General features: G+C 27.5%; 1 protein-coding gene across 3 annotated transcripts; it reads right to left on the reverse strand.

Annotated features, from left to right (window-relative positions):
* On the reverse strand, positions 1–26,672 carry LOC132940260 (uncharacterized). Of its 3 annotated transcripts, XM_061007749.1 has the most exons (7): positions 26,082–26,672; positions 24,883–25,209; positions 11,269–11,421; positions 5,004–5,187; positions 2,021–2,187; positions 746–953; positions 1–583 (listed from the first exon to the last, which is right to left on the reverse strand). In XM_061007749.1, the coding sequence occupies exons 1-6, from the start codon at positions 26,352–26,354 to the stop codon at positions 768–770; spliced, it is 1,290 nt and encodes a 429-aa protein (XP_060863732.1). In that variant the 5' UTR covers positions 26,355–26,672; the 3' UTR covers positions 1–583; positions 746–767. The 3 variants fall into 3 exon arrangements, with proteins under 3 accessions (XP_060863732.1, XP_060863731.1, XP_060863733.1); XM_061007748.1 differs by having other exon boundaries at positions 1–953; positions 26,082–26,670; XM_061007750.1 differs by lacking the exons at positions 24,883–25,209; positions 26,082–26,672 and adding an exon at positions 15,062–15,892 and having other exon boundaries at positions 1–953.
* Positions 26,673–27,561: the final 889 nt, after the last annotated feature.

The following is a 27,561-nucleotide window of genomic DNA, read 5'->3' on the forward strand; positions in this document are numbered from 1 at the left end:
TTATCATATCGGTTCTTTATTTCTTTATTTTAATAATACAAGCTTTATCATAATTTAGTTTATTCAAATTGCTAATCGTTAGCGGTTAGCACTACTAATCGCTAACTCTTCAGACGAATCGTAGATTAAGACTAAATAAAAAATAAAAATTTAGTATAAATATATAAACGCATATTATAAGAATTAAAATTTTTTTTTAATTGATATAGATTCTATACAAAACGAATACCTAACTAACATAAAATTATAAAAATATTAATACATCTGCGTAGGTAATTACGCATTTTTGTATAATATATTATAATTAAATACAATATGTTTAAATAGGCCTTCAAAGTTGATTTACTCGATAATTTATTATCTCGAAACGAATACAATTTTAATATACCTATGAACATCTGAATTTATAAAAAAACAATAGAGGTACACATTTAACAAGCTAATAACATCTATAAATTCAATACATTTTATTAAATTATTAACTACGAATATAATGTAATATTGTACTATTTACAAAAAGTATAATTCAATGTCGATATAAAATGGTTCACGCAATAACTAAATAATCTATGACATTTCACAACTAAAAAAAAAAAACAATAAAAATGAAACGAGCTAATAATATATTTACATGATTATAAATAATAATTATTGTTTCAATATAAAAATATATTTTAATTTTAACGAACACAAAGGATTGGGTGTGTTTTGAGAACGATACCTTCTAAGATTCAAAAGTACAAACCTTAATGTTGGTCATTGTAATGTCAAACGACTTTACTGCTGTTGTTTAATGTTTCTTCTACTTCATTTAACATGGTTTTGTCAACATTTTCACTTGTAAGTAACATTTTCTCGTTTACGCCCTCTGTTTTCTCTTCGTTTCCAATTTTAATTTGCGTCATTTCTTTACCTTCTTCGTCCTCACGTATTTGTCTTTTTCGTTTTCTCTTCTAAAATAGAGGCACAAAACAATAAATTAAGACATGAGTGTAATTATAAATTATAATTATTAATTATAGTTTTATTGGCTTAATATTGTACAATTTAACTGATTTTATAGTTTTATATACGCTTATGTAAAAAATAACTTTTAGTAATGTAAAATAAATATAATAAGACAATTTTTTTTTGATTGTTCTTCAAATAACTTTTTATACAAATCATACAAATCATACTTAACATATATTTTATTACAAGTTGTAAATGAATGGGCCCCCGCACAATCATACAGAGATATTCAATGAGGGCAAGGGACCCATTGTCTTCTTAAAGAATACAAAATAAAAAATAATATTTGAAGTAGTGCATATAGAAGAAGTAGATTGGTCATCAGTATAATTTTAGGAACAGATGTAAACTGGGCCCGCCATTACTTTTTTGGTTCTAAAATCGGCCCGGAAAATTCAGGTTATTAAAAAATTTGATTGTACAATCGGTTTGATAATTTGTACCAATAAAACATAATAAACATGACACAACAAAAAACAGAAATCACGCTTGAAAAGTATAAAATTAATGAAATATTAGTTAAAAAAAAAAATTTTACACATTTACATTTTTAAAATGTAACGCAATTATAGTGAATTTTCATACTTTTCAGTAATATGAAAATTAAAATAAAACAAAATAGTTTTTGGAGGATAATGAGATCGCCTCCTTGTGGTGCCCTTTGACTAATGGTTCTTAATATTATTATTAAGTAATTATTAGTTAGATATGATAAGATCTGGTCATATATTTTTTATCCGGGCCGAGTTTATACATCAATATTTTTTTGTTTTTACCTGGAAATAAACGAGGTCGAGGTTACAATCGCCCATAAATAAGTTTGTATCATTAGGTATTATGAATGTATAATATGAATAAATAATTTAATAATAATATTATATTTATGTGTTTATTGTGGGCATACTATAAACAGTGGTCGGGCCGGATACGGTGACTATTTTGATGTATTATAAGTAAAAAAAAAATAAAAATGTAATACATAAATTAATATTATTAGTATGTTCCTTACCTGAACTAAGAGCCGTACATAATAACACGGAAAATCAACACATTGTGTACCGTCTTCTTCAGCATCTATGTACACACCACGGACTAATATAGAGTTGGAGGAGTTTAATAAGACTAGGAAGCCAAAACATGCAATATGAGATACCCAATAACTGGTAATAGGAGCATCTGAAAAGTTAATTATAGGTTTTTATGAAATAAAATTGTGTGTAAATGATTAAATAAATATTTTATATTTAGAAGTTATTAATCGGTTTATAAAACTGTTTGACGTGACAATGATCAAATGTAATCAAGAAACCAGAAGAAGCGGTGCTTCAAAAATTGTGTACATCCAAATCAAACATTTTACATTCCAGATAATTTATTTATTATCAAATTTAAATTTAAGCACATTAACTGTTATATCAGGTCGATTTTTTTTCTATATTTTAATTGTATGATAGTTATAAATTATAACAATCATGTAGGGAATATATTAAATTTTCTCTACATCGTGGTTATAAATTATATTATTGAAATTGTTATAAATATTTAAAATATTACAACTTACAACTCATACTTTTCTTTAAAATTAAAGCATAAAAAAATCGACTAGATAACAAAGATAATAATTTTAGCTTTACATTTGATAATCAAGTCGATTCTCACTAGCAATAAAAACCACAGATATGAATGATAAAAACTAATCAAAATAAATAGTTTCTGATTAAAGTACATTTCCTGTGTTATACGTTTGTAAGACAGAAACAATAGAATATAGATCTAGGTGTAACTTTTAATCTTTTAATTCTAAAAATATCGAAGAATTCGCACTGATAAATATACTATGGGTACTACAAATATTAAATCTACGTTGATTGCGAGTGTACCTCATCATCGAGTAGGTCACTGTAATGGACGTGTTAAATTTGAATTAAATAAAAAATAAGAAAAAAACTATTTCAGAATTACACGAAACTTTTTGTAAAATTCATTATAAAAAATCTATGAGTCTTATCTTTAATTGTTAAGGCTTAGGTTAAAACTAAAACATTTATGCATTTTTATCTACCAGAGTTTTTTTATTTACGTCTTACATTTTGGAAAGCTTATAAGGCAGATACCGTGTTCACTTATTTTAAACCTTAAACTTGTATTTTGCGTCAAGTATCCCGGTTTTGATTTTATTTCACCCTTTTTATTTGATAAGTGATAAATATATAAATATCTTTGTTTGTAGAACCCGCATGCCCTGTTCGTAATTAAATAGAATGCCAATCTATTCTCAACCTGTTCATGTCTTCGTTCTCTTTACTTCTTCCTTGTCCACACTGTTCTAGAATATGATGACATGCTGTCTTCTATCTTAAAATCCCCCAGTCCCTCATGACTACTTCAATAGGTATTATTCGCTCTTTCCTGGATATTCCTATACTTGTCTTTCGCTGTGCTAAGGCAAACACTTTTATTTTTTCCCTTTATCTGCACAGTTGATTCTATTTCACTCCTCGCATCAATCTCATTCTGTGTTTCAGTCTATACGGCATATACCACAAGAAACCACTCATTTTTTTACGTTCCATCCCATCCTACTTTCTATGGTCACAATCACGATCCCATCTACAGAATAGCCCACTTACATAATACATTATTTTAGTGTATCGACCAACAAACTCTTTTATATAATATTATTCAATGTATTTTGTTTTATGTGTTCTATTTTATTCACCCACTTTCTTCAATTCTATACTTACTATTAGTTATGAATTGTACACCTTTTAACTTCCATATAAAATAAAAAGTCCAAATACACTTTGTTGAACAATTTTCAAAAAGGGGTTTTTTTTTTGGGGGGGGGGTACACTTGTTATGTTAAATTTTGAAGGAATGCGATGTTGGAATGAAGTTATCGTCATAATCTTCAAAAACGTTTGGGTATAAAGAAAAGTTTTATCCAAAAAATGTCGACACACTTCTATCAATGATTAAAAAAAGAACACACCGTTAAATCTGTAAACAAAGTCTATAAAGCGGTAGAAGAAAATGCATTCACATTTCACATTCATCAATATTTAGTGACAAGTCAATCCTATCACACAAAACGGGAATATCACCGTTAGTAACACAAGTTCTTGACGAAAACGATTATATTTTATTGTAATTCAAAAATGAATAACCGTAGATTCATAAAACCATAATAAAAATGAATACTACGATATCCTGGGCATGACATAGTTTTCAAAATATTTTGAGATTTGTACAGACTATTAAATTGTACTAATTTTTTTTATTTATGCAGATCAAAAATTTGTTTATAAGTTAAATAGCCTGAACATTTTTATCGAGGCGCCTTATATAAATTGTGCTTACAATAATAAAACAGTATCAATAATACATAATTTACAATGTTTTGTTTAAATTTAAACAAGAAAGAACCATTTTTTCTTTCACGATTTTAGTCGACTTTAAGGTAATTCAAAACATTTTAATCATTGGGACTTGAAACTTTTCATCATAACGTGTATCATTATTTTCTATAGGTACTCCATGAAACTTATTTCGACAAATTTTAAGCTATTGATACAACTAACCTATTCACACCATTATAAGGTACTTACAGCGGTATTGACTTATAAGTTAATAGGTACCATTAATATAATTTATGATATAATGTTTTACCTAATAAATAATAATAATATAATATCCATTACATTGACCTACTCAATAATGAGGTATACTCAAACTATTACTGTACAGCAGAGCGATTTTGCTGGTTTTAATATAAATAGCTAATTTTTCACATAATTTGTATTTATCGATCATTAAAAAAAATATAAAAATATCAATAGTAAAAAAAACTAACATTCTTGGCTCTTTTGAAAATATCGACAACGTTTTCTGTTTTTATTTTTAATTTATACACTCTCGCAATAATTTACTTATTATATATTTATATAAATTATATATACCTAATATATTATTATGTTTATTCAATATCTAACCTGGTATAAAGTGAATATCCAGCATAGCCCATACTCCTCTCCACACGTTTACAGCACCAAAAAATGAGAATAGTAAGTATACATCCACAAACAGTATTCGTTTGAAACCGTTAACTTTGTTAACCAATTTTTTTATAGCCGGTTGTAATGCAAAAGCAAGTAGTACTACACTGTACCCTATAACCTACAAATATAAATAATATAATTAGTAAAATTACGATCAGACGATAATTGGTTTACTATAATAGTTGTAACCACAATATGATACTTTTAACAATTTTTATGAACAACTCAATAATTTTATATTCTGAACGGAGCTATAAACTTATTGATTTTACAATGATGTGTGTTTTTAAAAAAAAAAAAATTTTTTTAATTATTGTGTCTGTCATCACTTTTTGGGGCAGTAAGATTTTCTTCAACAGTATCTTGTTTGATGGGAAAGTGAATATAGTTGGTGCATTAGTCATTAGAGAGGTAAAAATTTAAAATTCCCAATAGTTTTCAAAAGCACCGGGAAAAACCACATAAAATTAAGAAAAATCGGGAATTTTTACGGAAAATTTTGGGTAAAAAAGCTTGAAAATTTAATACAAGGCTTCTAATATATTGTTATCTATAATGACATTAGAAAAATATTAAAAATCCATGGTCATAATCTTTTTTTATAAGCATTTTTCTTTTTAAATCTAAGATTTGAAAATGTGTTACAAGAATCCTCATAATTTTGACTATCTTTATCAAAAAAAGTCAATACTCTGTCCAGCGAGAGAACGCACTGATTCTGCGCATCCCCCCACGACACCTTGTTATCGAAACTTGGTTTCCTATGGCAGGGTGTGGCGTGGGGGAACTAGTTTAGTTGGTGCGCGGCGCGTTCTCTCGCTGGACAGACTATACAAGAAAGTCTATACATTTTTATGAACGTTTGAAGTTCATATTTTTACAACATTGGATATTCACTCGATTTCTCATGTAGCGATTTTCTTATTGTATTGTAATTCAAAAACGAATAACTGAGGATACATGAAATTCGCACCATATGTTAATTTTATAAACTACCACACTTGATACAATTTTCAAAATATTTTGAATCTTTTTGTGCTCTTTGCGGACATTTTCAATTTTTAAATTTTTTTTTCTTAATTGTATTGTCACAATGTTATTTGTTGTGTCAAAAAGTGTGAATATTTAATAGGAAGCTCCTGGTATATTATTGTTACAATAGCAGTTGAAAAAAATTAAAAATACATAGGCTCAGTTTTTTTATAAGCATTTAAAGTTTGAATTTTGACAAAATTTAAAAATGATTTTGTAGTTCAAAATTTATAAGATGTTCAACTTTTATAGCTAAGGATTGAAATTTTAAACAAGGTTCCACGTAAACAGGTTATATATAAATTATTTAATTCACAATGATATTATCAAATATACTTTGTAATATCATAGGTATGATATATATATATCTGACCGTCTTCGCTCAGAATCATTTTTCTTATACAGTGATATTATATCATTGAATTCAAATTTAACACAATCTATTACAGTGACCCACTTGTAACCTACTGTAGAACAGAGCGACATGCGACACCCACATTCCCCCACCTTTTTTTAATTTACAAATGTAATCAAAGATAAACGTATTAGTAATTAAAAGGATTTCAAGTAAATACATTAAGTAGTACAGTATAGTACTTGCTTTATAGTAGGGTATTAAATTATTGTAATTCTTATATACCCAGGTGTGGCACAAGAGGGGGGGGGGGGGTAAGAGGCTAAGAAGCTTTGCCTGCCTTTAGATATGTTGTATAATATTATGTTTTTATTTGTATAATAAATAATTCCTAGGTACATCTTAAAATCCATAGATATAAAATAAAATTGTTAGTATTATTATCAAATCTTATCTATAATGTTATATATAATTTATTATGTTAATTTACTCGTATGTACGTACTACAATAATTTATTATAGTTAATTAAAAAAATGTATATCTTCATCACTCAAAATCATTTTTTTCATATATATTAAATCATCAAATTCAAGTTTAACACATCCATTAATGGGAAACCTTCGTGAATTTGAAAATCAGTTTATACCCCTATAGCCGACATTCTAGTTCACCGATAAATACACAGGTTTTAAAATATTATGAAAACATTTCCATATCGCCGACAAATATACTTGTTTTATTAACTATTAACAGTATTCCTAATTCAACGATAGGTGACAATAATATTGAATAAAACTTGGAGGGAGACTTATAGTAAATTCAAAGGATAGGTAAAATATTAGTTAACTAATAATTATTTTGTTATACATAGAAATATAGAATTATTAATAGGTACAATGGTACATACTACATAGGTACCTATTACATATATAATTGGTAATTTTTTTCAGGTTAAAATCTGAAGAAATAAAATATGTAATTTCTTGATTAGATATATATAGAGAGAATACATTATATATAATAAATTATAAATCATTGTATAATTTATATTTATTATAGGTATATAGAATGATAACTCTATTTTTTTTTTTATTATTATTAGTATTGACAACATTTTTTATATCTAGGCAGGGACCTTTATTATTTTATATTTTTATGAAGCTTGACATATTTCTTAAATAATATAATATATATATCATTTATATAACTTCTATACTGACTTATTATAATTTTCTATTGGGCAGTAGATCTGTCGGTAAATTGGGTATTGGGAGTTGGTAAGTAATTGGAGATATTTAAATTAGTAGTCATCCAGCACATGTATAATTCTTAGTATCTGACCACAGAAACAGTTTAAAAAAGATGATATAATTTTATTTTGTATAGAATACAAATGTAATTTGTTTTCTATTTTGACCAAAATGATTATCAATTATAAAAATATACACAATTTATAAATATAAAAACTACAGACCTAGTATGTATACTTTATCTTCTATATCTTAAATATTTATAAACTTAATTTATAATTCGTAAGCTATCAATAGATATTTTATTTAAACATGCGATCTATAAAAAAAAAGCCCCATACAGATAATTTATGAGCATATCTGTGTGTGTGACTTACTCAATATCGAGGTACACTCAAAATGGTATTCTGCCTAAAAGTCCGGTAAAAAATCCAATATTTATTTTAATAATCGCGTAATTGCAGGTACTAATATTTTTTAAATCAACACATACACATATTAACTTTTAACTTGTATCTTACTTTGTTTAAACACGTATATACCTACATAAACAAATAAATATAACCATATACATTATACTTGGGCTTTTAAACATTGGTTGAATCTGTCTCCAGTTTTTTCAGGTTTACATTGAAAATATGTCCAGAATTAAGGAGTGGAAAATTATAAAATTAATCATTGTAATAGGTATTGTATTTATATTGTATATTAATTCAACTGAAGCAAGATGGCAAACGATAGAAAAATATCCGAGCGAAGTATACAGCTATACAGCTATATTTAGTTATTATATTATTATATAAAAAATATAAAATAATAAATACAATGAATGTATAGTCCAAATCACTCATAAATCACTGATGGGTAAGTGATAAAATACTAATATAATGAAAATAAAATACATTTTTTCTGTAATAATTTAGCATTTAAACGCTTTAGTTCATACGTTTAGTAAACCACGTATACTCATTAGTCATTACCCAATAATCGTCGACCTTCCATCCCAAAACATTCTTTCATGTAACATGGTAATCAAAATAAACTGTTTAAAATGAGGTGGTGTAGTGATCTTATAATTTTATTTATATATAGGTATAGTTAAAAAAAAATGTATTAAATATTAATGCATGTGAAAGTTCCTACAATGGGAAGATTCTTAAATTCAGTAAACTTGTATTGGTCCTACATTCATGATAAATCGCAAACGATGATTGTAATTTTCTAACATAGGTAAATATGTTTTTGAGCTAGATAAACATTTTTGTTTTTCTGACTGATTTTTCGTAAGGTATTCGTTGTCATGGTTACTTATTAACAAAGACGAATTTATGAATCATAAATATTCCTTGCATATGAAAAATATCAAGTAAGCGTGTATTTTATAATACCTAGATATCAGATTGTGTAATAAAAAAAAATAAAATTTACAATTAATATTCAACTTTAAAAAAGAGGTTGTTTGACATAGGTATTTGAATATTTTATATATTACTTTTTAGGACGGTAAATTTAATTAACATTGTTTTATTTCAGATTTGTATAATAGTTATAATAATAATATTATGTATTATATAGCTCTAATATCAGCGTTTTTTAAATTAAACTTCCTTAATGTTTTTGTGATATATCACTGTCACACGAGTAATGCATACAAAGGTCAAAGATAAGAAATCATGATGTAATATTTTCTCAAACATTTTTAATTATTTTAACTTTTGAACGATTTAATTACTTAATGTACCTATTTAATGAATACATCATACATGTTATAATTTGTATTTAATGTCTGCAGTTGCTATTGATGGTAGGTATATAAAAAATATCCGATCAAGTAGACAGTAGCACATATACCTACTTATATTTTAGTCAAAAATATTTTCTATAAATTTTAAGTATTGAATTCAAATGTAATATGTAATATGTTTGATAGATCAACAGTTGTTAGGTACTTATTACATAATATAATGTCGAATGGTTTAATACTATACAACAGTGCAACAATGCATAATATAATTCTATTTACTTTTAAACCATCTATGGTTGTAATATAGCGAAGTGAAGATGAAAGATAAACGTGTGTGGCTCGAGAACATTTAATAAAACACAAACTACGATTACGGTCAATCAAAATACGGAAAAGACCAATTAACAAACGTTAAAATAAATTATTGTAGTTTTTTCATTAAGCAAATGTTGTTTTCTACAGGCATTTAACAATTTAAGTTCTTTGAGTTCATCTTCTTCATATTATATTTTAGTTATTTGAAACAAATATTTAACATAGGTAGGGTTAACCAATTCTAAGTAGACATATGCAATATCTATCATCTATGTCCTGTAATCTATATAAATTGGATGCAAACCAGATTAAACACAGTTTAACTTTTTCACATCCGGATTGAGTCAGATTCAATCAAACCATAGGTATCCAAAAAAAAGTACAATATCATACAACAATAAGACACTGAGCGTAAGTCTGTTTAACCATCGCCGAAATTATTCATTTTTTATTCATCGAAATAAACTATATAAATTAAATAAAGAATATTTTTGAATAAAAACCAAATTTCATACATTTCAATGTATCGTCGATTTTTCTGTATATTGCTTAACAGTGCTAGAAACGTTGAGTACCTACAGGTATACGATAAGTACCTACGATGCAACGATTAAAAGTTATATTTAAATTGCTCTATAGAATAACAAAAATTCCAATTTGACATGACAGATTACTGGTTTATCTCAAAAATCACAAAAATAGAGTAGGGATATGTATATCGAATAGATAATAAATATTATAAACGATGGGTACATAATATGATACCCGTTAATACTCGTAATATAAAAATATGTCATAGGGCGTGTACATGAATTGCTCTGGTTGTAGACGGGTCGCCAAAAATTTTACAACGTTGCATAAAATTATAATATTTTTTCTGTCGGGTTGTTCAAAAAAAAAAAATGGACCGTTGACAAATGACCGTTGGATAACATAGTCGTACATTTTCGGTCTGTTACTTTCTCACATTGGTTTATATCGTTTATTACATTGTTTCTCTCATTTTTGATAAAAACAAATATTAGTCTAAACAGATAGTTGAGCTGATGAACCATCAAATCAACTAATATATTTTTTAACATACATATGTTTTTGGGCTGGGTACAGATATTTTTGTTTTCTATCCAATTTTATGTGACGCTTAGAAACAATAGAAACAAATAAAATGTAAAAATTACCTAATTCCTATTAGGTTTTATATACAATTAATGGTTACTTGTTAATACAATATATTTATGATTCAAACATTTTCTTAAAAGTGGAAAATATCGAATAGCATGCTTTTTAATCGGAAACGATCGTTTTTAATGTCTATTATAGTTGACAATCAGTTTAGAAGATTATAAAAAATAAATATATAGGTTCCTAGTAGCCAAACTTCGAAGGTCCGAAATAAAACTAATACTTTTTATGATAAAACTATATTAATTTAACATGGTTTCATTGAAATAATTGTATAAGTTTTTTCATTTATAAAATAAATATTATTATTTATACATTACCAATGATAGAATTGCGGATGTGTTATAATCATCCGGGTATAAATAATTGTCCATTAGACTCCAAACACCTCGCCAAACGATGACTACCAATGAGCCAATAATACAAACGCTGAAAAAACTATCCAATACATACAGCCATGATCCAGTACCATCCTGTAATACAAAATAAACATACATAATAAAAAAATGTATTTGTCCATACATATAAATATGTAATTAAAACAAATATTTGACTTTCTTATAGATCTTAGAGAGTTTAGTTCAAATGAATTTAGTGAAATCACGTGATAACAAAAACTAATCAGATTTATTAAAAATATTACTAGACAAAAACTAATACAATATTCTGTTTAAAGTTTAATTATATATTACCATTTGACATTTGTTCTTGCTTATTAAAATTGTTAAGTGACAACAGAAAAATAGATTGTTTATTTTATTTAGTATAAAGGACAAACGCTTTTTAATTTAGTTAATTTATCAAGATGATTTAAAATGTTTTCTTAGGAAACCAAAACACATATTAATTAAAGTCATAAAGTAAGTTGAAAGTTACCTATACACCAGTTACTTATACACTTATAATTAACTACAGAAGAGTACTAGAGTTTCGGTAATCCAACATGTACCTACCTATCTGTGAGACCGGAGCGAGTGAAGTCGAATTATTTTAATTTATAAATAAAAAATAAAATGTCTATTAAATTACATCTATATTTTACATACATATCTGTTATTATTATATTTTTAAAAAATTGTATATTCTATAGAAATTGTTGAAATCAAAAATTACTATCCATTTTTCTGTATTTTCTCCTGATATAAATTCCTAGACTCCTCACTTTGCAATTGTCTTAGATTAAAATATATCTAATTGGTTTATCGGGATTGTTGGTTGAATTGATCGATTTTATAGCTATTTCGACGTTATTATAGAAAATAAAATGTAAATGGAATACTAGCCCGATTACCGAGACACTGAGACAGTAGAGACTGTACTTGAAAATTCGTCTATTGAGAAATACCTAGAAGTTTTAAATATTCAAGTTGGGACATTTATAAAAAAAAACACAAATTTCAATTCAGTTGGCCTTAATAATATCTACGACGGTTAACCATGTTTAAATTATTATAATAAGACCATTAGTGTTTTCTAAGATGACAATGACACTATGGAATCGGTTTTGAACTGGATCAAGATAAATAATTTCGCTTTCCGCAAACGGATGATAAATGATGGGATCTATATTCTAATACATATACCTACCTAACTAACATACAATAAAGACTTTTAATAGAATGAGAGATTCATAGACTCTTATGAATGTCGTATTATGGACCCAACGACCTTTAAATACTTCGCAGCAATTATTTTTTTACACATAGTTTAATTGTTAAATTGTATATACTTTTAAATTAATGATATATTAATATAATATATATTAATTTCTATGGCTTTTATGTTATTTTATTTAATCATATATATTTCATTCTATGTTAAAATTACAAGTTTCTGTTTGTTTTAGAAACAAGATAGTGGTCATTGGTTATTTTAAATACTAATCAAAATATTATGTTAGTCTTTAGATAGTATGATTTAATTGAAAACAAAATAATTATGAATGTTATATATTGTATAGTATATTAGCCAATAGGTATTTATAAATATTATTTGTACATTTCCAATACAAAATTGAATGCCATAACATAGCGTAAAATAATAAATACATTGTAAACCCAATGTATTCAAACTACATTTTATTTATAATTTATTAAATTGCTTTTTTTAACTTGATATAGTAAGAAATGACTAAAAATAATAAATACTGAAAGACAAAAAAAAATATTTGCAATAATAGTAAATTTCAATTAAAAAATGTGGGCAAGTGGGTATAGCTCTGCTGTACAGTAGGTGTCGAGCGGATCAATGTAATGGATGTGTTAAATTTGAATTCGAATTCTCATCATTTTCGTAATTGCATGTACGAAAAACGATTCTGAGCGAAGACAGACCGTATATCGCTAAGTATATTTTAAGATACTATTGGTATTGAAGTAATTTATTTAACTACTAGTAATACAGCGGGCTGAATTAATTTTTGACGAGACTATTGCATTAAAAAATGTTATTGTGTGTAAAATATAATTATATTTTTATAAATTTATATAAGTACTTTAAAAATTTCAAATATCAACCCGCGAAAAATATTTTTAAATTACAACAAAAAAACTAAAAACGTTATACTTAGTGATGACTAATTTAAATGACTATAGTAAATATATACGAGGGATCTGGTATTAAATTTTCAAGCCTTTTGGCCCAGCAAAATATTTTTTCATCTACATAAAAATTCAAATTTTAAATATTTATAAATAACTAAATCGAGTAAAAATATTTTGAAAATTGTAAAGTGTATATAAAGTTCTTATATAAACATTTGGTGAAAATTCTAAGTATCTACGGTTATTCATTTTTGAATTACAACTAAGTGAATAAATCGTTCGATGAGGAATCGTTATTTTACGCTTTAAATAGTTAAAAAAAAGTCAAAATAATTTTGAAAATTTTATGTACGGGAAATTCAATAATTATCATTTCGTGATAATTTCGAATATCTACGGCTATTCGTTTTTTAATTACACAAAAAAAAAACAAAATTGTTTTTGTCAAAAACGGGGTTTTGCGTAAAAATCATCTTTTTTCTTAATTTTTTTTCCCCCAAAATTTTGAAAATTACTGGTAATTTACAATTTCGACCTCTTAAAAGTTAAAAATACCAACTAGATCCAACTTGCCTTCAGAAACCATTCTCAAAATAGAAAATCAAAGCATTATTTCGACTACTTATTGTATAAAGGTACATATTATGTAAATAATAAAAAAATAAATAAATCCAATACATACATCACTCCGCTTAGAATCAAATATTAAAAATTCGGTTTATTTGAAAAAAAAAATTTACCCAACTTTGATTTTTAGCCAGAGATACATTTCAAAATGATTAGTCTCTTAAAATATCTTAGTTTCACCAAAAATATAGAAAATTTAGAAAAACAAAGCAAATCGTTAAACTAACCAACATTTAAACCCATTATTTTAAAGCTAGCAGTCTTACCACTATAGTCTCCGAGTATACAATTGGTGTTATCCTTTAATTGAATTATGTTTCAGATGAATTGATCAAAAATGTTATTACATTATATGTATTAAGCAAAATTGTACAAACATGTTATAGTGTATACTAGTCTATGCAAGTAACAGTATAATTTGAATAAGTTTATTTCATCAAAAAGTATAAATTACTATAGGAAATAAAATTCAGAAATCTTAAGTATTAAATGTATTGTCTATTATGTAATGCTATAAAATATTTTTTCATTAAACTACTTATAATTTTTAGACATAAAAATATTTCATACGTTTTAGGCCCAATAAATAGTATAGTTATATAGGTTCTAATGGTTCTATATATTATATAGACAGTTATTATATAGTTGCTACATAACTTTAAAAACGTTTATGGAATTTCTTTGTACTTTTAGGACCATGGCTTAATAACACCATGAATGATTAGAGCTTTTTAGGTGCTTTTAGGGTACCTTAATCATTTTACTCCCAAATAAGAAAAAAACTACTGTAACAATTATTGTACACGGTTATATTATATAAACACCACGTGTAGGGGTAATACCATAAGTCACAACATTACTATCGTCATTAGGTATATTATCGTGTGATGTAAATAATGTAACTCGGCGATGATGTACAAATTTACTATGTGGAAAATCTCACTCGAACTCCAATGCGAAACAGCGTGGGCACTTCAAAATATCCGTCATAGTTGTCGGTTAATATAGCTATTGGGGGAGCAATGATGTTGCGCAGGGTCTTCATAGAGGCCAAGCTGCATATGCCGATGACCACGGATGCGGCGATCACTGGCGGGCGGGTGCCCGTCACCTCATCCATAATGTTCCAGATGCCACGCCACGAGTTAACGCAAGAGTATGCGAACGCAGCCGTGTAACTTCTGGACATTACATAGTAAATTACTGTATGCTTCCTGGGCTTCAGGTAACCCTTGAACCGGTGCTGGAATAACGTAAATATGAACAAGCCAATGAATCCGATGCCTACGGACGCGATGGTGCTCCACACCTGGTGCCCGGGTAGTATATATATATCCATCAGCTTCCAAGTTATCCTCCAGTATGTGACCACTATGGGTGTTATCACTGCCGTGGACAATGCGGCATCAACAGCCACCAGGGAGGCAGGCCCGTCACCGAGCTCACGTCGCATAGACGTCATCGCGGGTGGTGTCAAGGGTGTCACGATGTCACTGCGGTCTCAGGGTGGATGGCAGAACAACAACGCCGAAATTACTCGGTAAATTTACCGTAGTCGGTTTAGCAGGTTAAATAAAAATAGTAGCCGATCGGCCGGTCAGTCGTCGTCGGCCATGTAGTCATCGTCGTAGAGTGTGCCGCGGGAGGATACGATGTCGTAGTGATCGTTGTAACACGTGGTGGCGATTGAGGAGACAGTCAGAGGACACAAAGCGGCGCGCGCGCGCTGTTAACTGACGCTGACATGGTTGCACACTATACTACTGCCGCGGGCGGATGGAACAATTTTGCTACTTGCGGCTTTATCTCTATCGACCGATAAAAAAATGAATAAATAAAAAAATACACTCATAACATTAGACTGCCCATTGTACTGCCCTCCCCACTGACGACAAGTGCGAAACGCTTTTGTCTGGGACATCATTTATGTATCATTTATGTTGTGTTGCCGTCGCCGACGTTCGGTTAATAATATATATATATATATATATATATATATCCATTATTCATCCACAGGGACAAATATTATTATAATTATTATTATTATTGTCTCTGTAGGTATAATACGTATATCCGTTGTTTCTTATGGTTCGCGCCATCCTGCTGCCATCGGTGGTTTAGAATTATTTCAGTCGAGCCGTAAAGAGGTAAAGAGCTGTCAATTTTATAATAATTCTGAATTTATGCCGCATAAATCATATGCCATGATGTAGTTATACCTATTTGTATTTTAAATTTTAAGGTATTTAATTTTATGTATCACGTATTAATATATAGAAAATTATAAAAATAGAGATTTTTAGATGGGTGGACATTTTGGCAGCCTTTAAAAAAAATAACGGAACTTTAAATAGTGCTAAATGGCTAAATTAAAATTGAAACTTTTAGAGTTTAGACCAAACATACAGGTAACCATACTTATTTATATTATTCTATAAATTAAATGAATAGTATTATACCGTGTGTCCACGAAAACAGGGTGTACTGTATAATTAAATTACCCATATTACTCAGTACCCTATACATATTTTTGAATTCTGTTTGCGGGACATGCAACATGGAACTATACCTATACTATTGGATCATCAATCTATTGTGGACAGAATTATAAAATATGTATAGGATACTGTCATACCTACTGAGTAATATAGGTAACTTAATTATAGAGTGTATCCAGTTTCCACGGACACACGATATATATCACATATTTGCATCCATTTAAGAAATCGTTCTTTGCATATCGTGAATAATCCATTTTTTCACAATATGGATAATATAATATAATTTTTTTCCTCATCATGAAACCGATATTAATTTTGTTTACTTTATGAAATAACATTTTTTTTACGCAATAGGTATGGATAACTTTTAATATAATAGATTTGTTTTAATATTCTTAAGTGTTTTCCCGATCTGCGTGTGCACCTAATGTGTGTATTGTATAGCCTATAATATGTTTTACTATTTAAAGTACCTGTATCATTATATCAATGTATACAAATAATTTTTAAATATTGTTATTGAAAATTGATATTGTAATGCAATATATACGTACTAGGTTTTTTAATTGAAATATAATGATAGTTGTATTTTTTTTAAATATCCATATTGAAAATAATTACTATTGTTATACGAGATCTAATCAAAAAGTATTTTCAAATTTTCAAAAATGAAATTATCTTTTTTTTTAGCCCAATATTATAATAAACGTAAATAATAAATAATAAATAAAATGTAAAAAGACGGACCAGGGGGGGCGAACTCAAATTCACCCCCCTTGTATCCGCCACTGACTGGATTAACATTTTCGTATGGATATAATGAATATACCTATATTATATATTATATAATATTATATACTATGGACCTATAAGATAATACTACAAATAATATCTACTACTTTTACTATTTTTTAGTACATTATAAACACCTTAAAATTACTCTATTTTATATTTGTATGTACATAGATTAGGGAGGTAGGTTCCCCTCTGCACTAAAAAAGGTATGCATACCCACCCCACTGACGAAATGCATAAAAAAAAAGTTCCGGGATTAAAGAGTCATCACTCACCAGTCAGGCAGTCGGAAAGATCTTAAGGACTAACATTTTCAAGATGTGAATGAAGTAAGACACAAAGAGACGAAGCTGGTATGGAGAATTTCCGAAAATTACTTAAGAGGTGCTTCTAAAAGTGGTAGGAACGCTGCGGGAACACTGCATTCAGAAGAGGCCTATTTTTATGAGATTAAATGCAAATAACAGTATAATATATTAAAATAAATATACATGACGTTGAAAGTATATTATTCGATGTATTTGAATGTTTTGGCTAAACAGAATATACTTCCGTGTACCTACTGATTTCATTAAAGATGTTGCACACTTAGCATTATGCATTTATGCTTAACAACAAATGTTGTGAAACTTGATTCACTGAATTAAAATCTTTTAAAAATAAATAATAGATGAATCTAAACATAATAGAATTGAATCATTATTTCTTATAACTCTTTATTAATTTGATAAGTTAATAATAAATAGTAAAATAATTTGATAATGAAAGCACAAAATATACATTGTTAGCTAGATATTATTATCATTGTATATCTACATAATTATTACATATTATATTATTTCTTAATACAAGATGCTTAAATATTACGTAGGATATTTTATGCATTTACTAAATAATCTAAAAGGAGGAAATGAAGTATTAACTGATAGTGATGTTCTTATAACTCGATAGTAATTATTAAATAGGTAATATTATTAACTATAGCGAATTTGCTCTAATTAGATGGTTAGTTGTAACACTAAAATTAGTTTATTTTATTTTATGTTGCCACTATGTCTTAGATTATTACAGTATTCTATCCGATTTATAATATAAGTGTATCACAATACAATATTAAAGGTTATCAATACTACCTATTTCCTAAGAGATAGTACCATAGCCTGTTAGTCTGTATGTATTTTTTTTGGAGATTCGACATTAATTGTTGTCCCAAATGTTGTAGGTGTCCGAAAAAGAAATATGTGATAAATTTAAGATACATTAGGCATAACCCAACTCTACTAGGCGAGTCATATCAGTTTTTAATTGTTGGTGCCAAAATGTTTAAAAATATTAATGATAACCATTTTTACTATCTATTATTAGTTAGAAAATAATAGGTTTTTCAAATTTTTTTTTATGTTAAATAATAAAAACATTTTTATACCGATGTATTTACTGAAAAGAATATAATTTCTTAATTCTCACCACATAATATTAAGCCATGAACATAAGTTATAAACTATACATTTTGTAATTTTATCTTTATTATTTATATATTATATAACACATAGGTATATTGTTACAATAACAATTTCATCTTCTTTGTAAGCATAAGTCATTTTTGAATTTGGGTGGTAATAATATCACAATTTAAAATGAAACTTAATGCTTCTACCAAATTTTTTGGTAAACTTGGTTTATGTTTTTGACGTTCATAATGAACATTTACAATCTGCATAGATTAAAAACACTGTGTGTGGTTTTTGTGTATCGAACTTTTTGGAATTGAAATCCTAAGTGTACCTATGGTTTTTAAATACAACAAAGAAACTCATCCAACCATCAAATAAATTTTGTTTGACCATGTTCACGGTTGACAAAATATGTACTCAGGAAATGTAAATAATTTATTTATGTGTCTTGGCGTGGCGCGTTGGCTGCTACCAGTCAGTCGCGGAATGCGACTGGTAGTAAGTAACGGCCACAGCTACTAGCTCCCGGATGGGTGACCACCCGGGTTCATAGTAGTTAAAAACCTTGCCACACATAAACGTGTTTGCTCCGGGCTTAAGTTCAATAAAAAAAAAAAATAAATAAATAATTTATTAATATGTATATCTTTGATATTTCGGAAGGAATATTACCAAAATGGTTTGCAATTTTTATATCCATAGACATTTTGCTAATAAAAATATAATAATATGTGTATTGACTATTAGTTTTATTCAAATATTATAATATATTATAGTAAGAATTTGTTTACTATTATTTGTTATTAGTTGTTTATAATATAATAATATAAGATTAATATATAACTGTTATAAATTGTGTCTTGATAATTCGTTTTGTTGATTGTCGGATCACATCAAAGATATATTCAAAAATTTAAAATAAATACTAGATACTGACTCAATATCAGATTAAAAATACATATCGGTATATTATTTTTATTTTTGCAATTAAAAAAATAGGTGTGACGAATGCTCGGCACCAACCCCTCCCCCCTCACCAACAACGACACATCACCTTGATGTAATTTAACAAATTATAGTTGTTTTAATTTTTTTTTATTTTATCGTTACATCCATTGTCAGAAATTAAGAAATTGTATAAGTGTATATACCTTTAAGTTATACGCTATAACTAATTAATGATTATTATAAGTTATACTGTTTTATAAATCATATGAATGGGTATGACTTAAAAATATTTAAGTTTTGATAGATTATTTTTTTTTAACATTTTAATACGTTTACTTCATTAACTAACTGTAAGAAACAGCCTTATTATGACTTATTATTAGTATATTTATTAAAAAAAAAAAATCCTATAAAAATAAATATTGAAATATCAGAATAGATAGTAAAAAAATGTAAACAATTTTGAATTATAAAATAAATCTAATTTTGATAAATTATTGAATTGATAAACTATTTTTTAATTGTATTAAAACTATAGTACGTACAACAATATATTATGGTGCACATTTTGTACATACCTACTACGTCTTGTTTAATAGATGCGGTACTATTTTTTTCACTAAACCTAACCTTTGAAATAATAATTTTTAATTATCTTTAAATAACTTTGAACTCATTTTCATGCTTATTATTACATACCTTCTAGAACTTATAGACACATTCATAAAATGCATACCTACCCACCCAATAAAAATACTAATGTAGTTAAATTAACAATATCCGAGTTCATGTACGCCTATGAATAAAATTAAAATTACTTTGGTATATATAGCATGGAATATATACTATTATTACTACGAGATTGGCTACTAGGTCTCTCTTCGATCATTTTGATAATGACAGTTTTTTATACCGAGCACTGTTTTTTTTGAAAAAATATATTTTGTCATTTTTCGAATAAAAAGTAATCCTAACAAATATTGTGGAAAATTATTTTGTAAACTTTTAAAAATGTTACAATATTAACCTTGAAATAAAATTTAAAATTTAAAATTTACAAAACAAAAACATCAATAATATGACGTAATAATAATAAGGTTTGAATTAAATTTTGTAAATTATGAAGGTTTTTATGAAATGTATAATTTGGTACCTATGTATAATTTAATCAAAATGTATTCATATTCTATGTTATTGTAAATTTGTTCAGTTGTATATAATTTTGTGAGGGTTAAGGGTTATATATTTATAGAACAAAAAAATAAAGAAAAACCTGTGTCAATTAGATTATTAAATTTATATTTATGTATTAGGTATAAAATGTATAACCTATTATTTATTAGTTATTACTATTATAATTTAATTTATATTATCGTCCTTATGAGGGTCTTAAGTTAAATCATTCACTATTTATAAATATCGTATAGTCACTAAATTAAATTGTTTTATTTTCACATATCGTTAAACAAGAAAAATTACATTAAATAGTTACTACTTTATTAAATAATCACTAAAATTTTACTGTGTGTTTTATTTGTGTATGTAACGTCACTTTTTGGAGCTGTAAAAATGCTTCAATTTTAAACTTTGAGTGGTTTTTGGTAGAAAATTTTATTTAGTTCTTACTTTGAGAAGTAAAAAGTAATTCTTAGTATTTATCACATAGTGCTCGGGATAACCAAAAATTAAATTGAGGAAAACGGTCATTTTTATGTAAAACTAGTTTTTGACAAAATCAAAAACAAATTTCACTATATACTTGCGACTTTCACCAAATGCTTATACTATTATATTCTTTACCTGATAATATAATTACATTTTTTTCATTTTTAAAAGCGATATACAATCTGTATCATTAGATATAATAAAAATATAGGCTAAAATTAAGTAACAAATATGACAGGTAACATTATTTTGACGAAAGGAGCCACCCATTGATGACACTTACTAAAGTTCCTATGCAGATTACTTAATTATTATATATTTAACTATTTTTGTTTTATACATATATATAAATATTAATTTATTTTTCTTATTTTTATAACAAATTACGACACCACTTGCACTTTGGTCATCTTGTGGGATTACCAGGTATGGTAGGGGAGGCCAAATTTTTCATAAGAGGATTCGAATGAGTATTTAGTTGGTTGTGGAATCTTTTATCGAAACATTTAGATTCGTCACTTATTGTTTTTAGTTTTATTTTTTTGTTTTACTTATTGTTTCTAATCCAGAATAGTTTTTCGTATACATTTTTATGTCATTGAATTTAAATTTAATATATCTATCATAGTGATCTATACGACACTTAATGTACAGTAGAGTAATTTATATTTAAATGAATCACTGTAGTGATTTGAATTCTCACCAAATATATATTATACTACCTATATAGGTATTAGAATTTCTGGAAATGATACAATTTTTCATAATATTTTTGCTCTTTAGGTGCTATTTATAAAAGTTAGAAATGTTTGACTTTTTAGTTTTATACAACAATACCTCACAAAAATATTTTATCGTGGATCCAGCCCAAAAACATATTTATGTTAAAATATTATTCAAAGACTTGAAACTAATATTGATAGCCGTATAGGTAATGATATTAAAAAAAAATTTTATTTTTTTTTTATTTAACTATTTACTATTTAGGCTGTTGTGTTCAATATATTCTTAAATCAAAATTAATATTTTGTTTGATTCTTAGTTTTACAAGTGCAATAAGTGCATGTTTGGCCTTAAGGTTAGGAATTCCTGACATTTAATCACTTACATACAGGGCGAAAACCAATGCAGTATTTTAACGAAATGGCATTGCAGTGGGGTGCTTGTATGCAGTAACCAAAAACAAATTATAAATCAAATACCTTTTTATATGATTGCCCACACCTGTAGTATAATAGTGCATTGGAAGCGCGCCGCGTGAACTGGTCACTGCAGGCGGTGTTATCGGAGCGCTGCAGCTGTGCATACAATGAACCTATAATTTTATTTTTTAATACAAATCTAATTTAGGACCCTTTCATATTTAAATTTTTTTTGGAAACCTATGTATTAGACAATTTCAAGTTCAAACAATGATGTGTATTTTTTCTTTTGTCTGAAGATACGTTTTATACCAGAAATGATTCAATGTTTAACATTGAAGGTGGTTTCTTGTAGCAAATTGGATCTATTTTGTAATTGTGCAGGCGGAGTAAAAATTACGAAAAATGGAAATATTTAAGCTAAGTTATTTTTTGAAAAAATTGATTTTGTATTTTTTTTTTTCAATTTAAAATTAATAATATAAGATACGTATTAACCAAATATTTATATCAGCATTTTATAGACATGATAAAATTTTTTTTAAAAATTTAACCGCAGTACACAGCTAAATTTTTCCCACTCTTTTTTGGTTCAGTTCTTCTTGGTGCAATGTCGCTGCACTACTATGTGTGGTATATGCCTCATTACAGTCTCACAAATACATAATTTGTTTTTTCGATTTGTCTAATTTATTATTTACAATTTAATATTATTCATATTAATATACAATTTGAAGTGTATTTCTCTAAATTATCATAATTTCAACATAATATTTTAGTACATAATATATTAGTTGTTATAGTTGTGTTTTTAATTTTAACTTTTTTTTAACAATTACAGCAATCACGCATATAGAGTCAGTATTTTGAAAATCCTTTCTGACGTCTCTATAACTCATAGGTCATACATATCAATGCTATAATATGTACCGCGATAAAAACGACGTTTTGAATATATTACAATTATTATACATGTTACACGAAGAGTAATACAGGATATTTCAGTGATTGTTTTATGAAAAGGCATTAGTTTACTGCAAATTTTTTCATATTACATGACTAATGCAGTGTAATAAAACAGTTTTCAATTCTTGAAAAATATAATTTAATTACGTCATATATATTTAGGTATTTGAGAAAAAGAAGACGTTTGATAAATTGGTTTTGTATAAGTGGGTGAAAGATATTAATATAGTTAATAAATTAATTATTACTTAAATCAATTTGTTTAATTATATAATATTATGACATATTTTTCAAATTAAAAACAAACTGATTTTGACCATTTGTATAAATAATAATACATTTATGAGTGTACTCGAACATATACTGTGTAGGAATATAAGTACTCTTAATTTTGTTTTTTAATCTTCTCGTAACCTACATAATATCTAAGGAACTATAACATATTTATTTATTTGATGTTTAATTGCTTTAATAATTATCTGATAAAGCAGAAATAGAGCAGCTCAAATAATATTAATATCATAATACTTTAATACAGAATTACAAAATTATAATTAGTATAGCTAATTATAAACGATTAATAAAATAAATAAAAAAAATGATGACTGTTTATACAATTAAACAATATAATTTCTCAAAGTAATTGCCTCATATTTATGATGAGGATCTAGAAGTATATATAAATAAAGTGTTCCATGAATTAAAATTGCATTATAGGTAATATAAATTATAAATATAAAAAATAATTTGTATACAAATAATATGGAATACGATGTTTAAATTACTCATTATAGGTACCTGCAGATATATTATAATAGATATATTATGTTTCATATAGTTTTTTTCAAGTATTATATTTTTTTAATGTCAAAGGTCAAATATTATTAAGGTGATAATATTATTTGTTCAAATTCCTTTACTGTAGAAAGAAGATTTAGTCAAATCCTCAAATTGTTATGTTGTTAAAACTTTTGAAAGCCAGAAAATAAGTAGGTAAGTATTATGTTTACTAATACCTAACACTCTAAAATTATTGTTCTCGATATGTTTATATTTGTTTTATGATAAGAAAAATAACGGTTTATTTAACTAATCTAATATTTATAGGGATTATTTTACTATTATTATTTCTTAACAATTTGATTTTAAATGAAGAAAGAAAAAGTTAAACTAAATATTAAACTTATAGAAGACATGTTATGATGGCATAATAAATAAGGCAAAGAAATATTACGTAATAGTATAGTTACTGCTTGATTATAAATTTAAATATTAAATATAAAGATATCTTACCTCAGGCCAGAACATTCTTTCAAATTGAAATATTTCTTCGGGTTTGGGATCAAATTCGAGGCCACAGGTAGGTGGCCCCATGATTGTGGCCAACATGCGAACTGAGCATAAAATACCAATGGCAATTGTAACAACAATGCAAGGGTTTACTGCTATATGTACATGATGTAATGTTACTTCAAGCAACCATTCCTGGTATACATACATAATCATACCAATCACGAATCTTGCGTATATATATACTCTAGAAACCACCCAAAATGCAATTTTTGAAACGTTTTTTCTTTTGAAATACTTTACTAAGGGATCACTCAATATTGATAGCAACTAAAAAAAAAAATGTTACTATTATTATTAAAACATCAAAAACAAAAATTATTACCTACTTATGTATATACATTAGTCTATATACTATAGTTAATGAATTAACGGTTCTTTAATATACGAGCTTAAATAATATATAGGTAGCCTAAAGTATGTTAAAGTATGTAAAAATATCTTTAAGTCGAGTGAAGAAAATATTAACGAAGTAATAAATTAATATATAAAAGGTTAAATTTTGTAAATAACCAATAGTTCACATAAAACATTTTGGTTTATTTTCAAAAGTACATATGGGTATAGGTATATAATTGACTATAATTTTAAAAACATATGAACTACTGTGGTTGGGATTTTTGAGTCAATACACAGTCGAAAGCAATACATATTACATGTTTAACTGTTTTAGCATTAGCTTTTTAGCCATAAGACTAGCTACATAGAATAGGTACCGCTACTACTAAACTGCCCAACCACTTCGAACAAAATTAATTTAACAACCTACCTATGTAAAAATAATAATGAAAAAATGTACATAAAGGCGTACAATTATCTAGGTATTGCGTGGAATATGAAATCGGATAAAATATATTAGGTATAGGTATCATAGAATAGAGTGTTAAACCGAATATAAAATCAGTGATACTATATGTTTCTATTTCAAGTAATTAGTCAGGGGCCTCAAGTCATAATTTAGGTATCTACACTAAAAAAGAAAATATTTAACGTTGTCAAACTGTATGTTAGTAAAAATCCAAAGATTTTAAACCAACTTGAATAAGTTACATCCCACACACTGACCATCTAGAGTTCTACAACACTGTTGATATTATAATATACGAGAAAAATAAAATATAACAACTAATAATTATACAAACCAATTGTACTGCAACGGATGCACCAGTGGCCAACCAAGGGTTCATTTTTTTGTGGTAGTGTACGAACAGTTCGTACGAAGCGCGCCATATTCCGATGACAAAAGTGGATGCGACGAACACATGGAGGAACACGTCAAGTACGGTTAGCGCGCGGTATGTCCACACGGGGTCTATTCTATACCACGGTGGAGGCCGGTGCGCTTTTTGCTGCAGCTCCAACCGGCCATGCTGCTGCAATTTCAGTTGCTGGTCCACGTGCTCGTCGGTCGACATGAGACAGTGGAATTCGCGAACGTCGTGCAAGCTATGACGAAGACGTCGGACAACGACTTGCTCCGCTGCCGTCGCCTCCGCCTCCGACGCGTGAATTTTGTTTTAATCTTATCGGAGGCTTCGTCGCTGTCGCCGTCGCAAACACTCCCACCACTCACGCGCAACAAGCACCACACGTGCTCGTGATACGCTCGAACGTTTTGATGCTTTTTCCTCTTATAAATCATAATCTATCGAAAAACGCGAACCAAGCCTGCGGAGACACAATCGAATGGACTTTGGCGCGTGTTTGGATGTTATTATTATACTAACATCTAATTATAATTATTATCGCTGTTCGAATACATACTGCGCCCATGCACTGCAAGAACGTAAACGTGTGGAGGTATTTGAAGCGTAATTATTATGATGATGAGGAGAAGGAGTAGCAGGAGGAGAAGGTGACGCCAGCGTCACGCGCGCTCGCCAATCGCAACATCGGCGATAGCGGTCTACGCCTAATTAATAGTTGTACTTGAACCGTGCGGACAGTCAGCGTTCTTTTTTTCGAAACGGTTCATTTTTTAACCGTCTGCAATACCGGACATTTACCATGTTTACTAATCAAGTACTTGATCCCCACACCTATACAGGGCGTGACATTTTATAACCCTTTCGCTTGTTGTTGTTTTTTTTATAATTGCACGCAAAAGAAAAAAATACCGTAAATATTTAGGTGTGAATTATTTCGAAAACAAATCTTGTTCTACGTATAATTTTAGTTATAATATATTGCGCATTGTATTAAGAGAAAAACGGATTTCGACTATTTTTCTATCAGTCTTTATCTGTTTGTATCTTATTCTAATATATTTATGGATTGTACCTACATATTGAAATATTTTACATATTAATACATTGTGATTCAATTGACAGGTACTCTATAGAAAACTATAAAAAGAAAGGTGGACGATTAAGACTTAATAAATATGATCCTAACAAATCCAATGCCCGTTTATTTAAGCTGTTGTAATTGATCAATTGTTACAATAACATATTCTGTTTGAAAAATTAAAAATATAGAGACAAAATTAAGTGCACGCCTACGTATTAAAATTTAAAATATCTTTAAAACATGGGCGTGAATTTCTAATAAAAGTCATGGAATTTACACTCAAGTACATGAAACGTAATATATTATATAAGTACTTCCGTTTCTTCTATAGTG

The sequence above is a fragment of the Metopolophium dirhodum genome, chromosome 3 (assembly GCF_019925205.1).
Source record: "Metopolophium dirhodum isolate CAU chromosome 3, ASM1992520v1, whole genome shotgun sequence".
NCBI lineage: Eukaryota > Metazoa > Arthropoda > Insecta > Hemiptera > Aphididae > Metopolophium > Metopolophium dirhodum.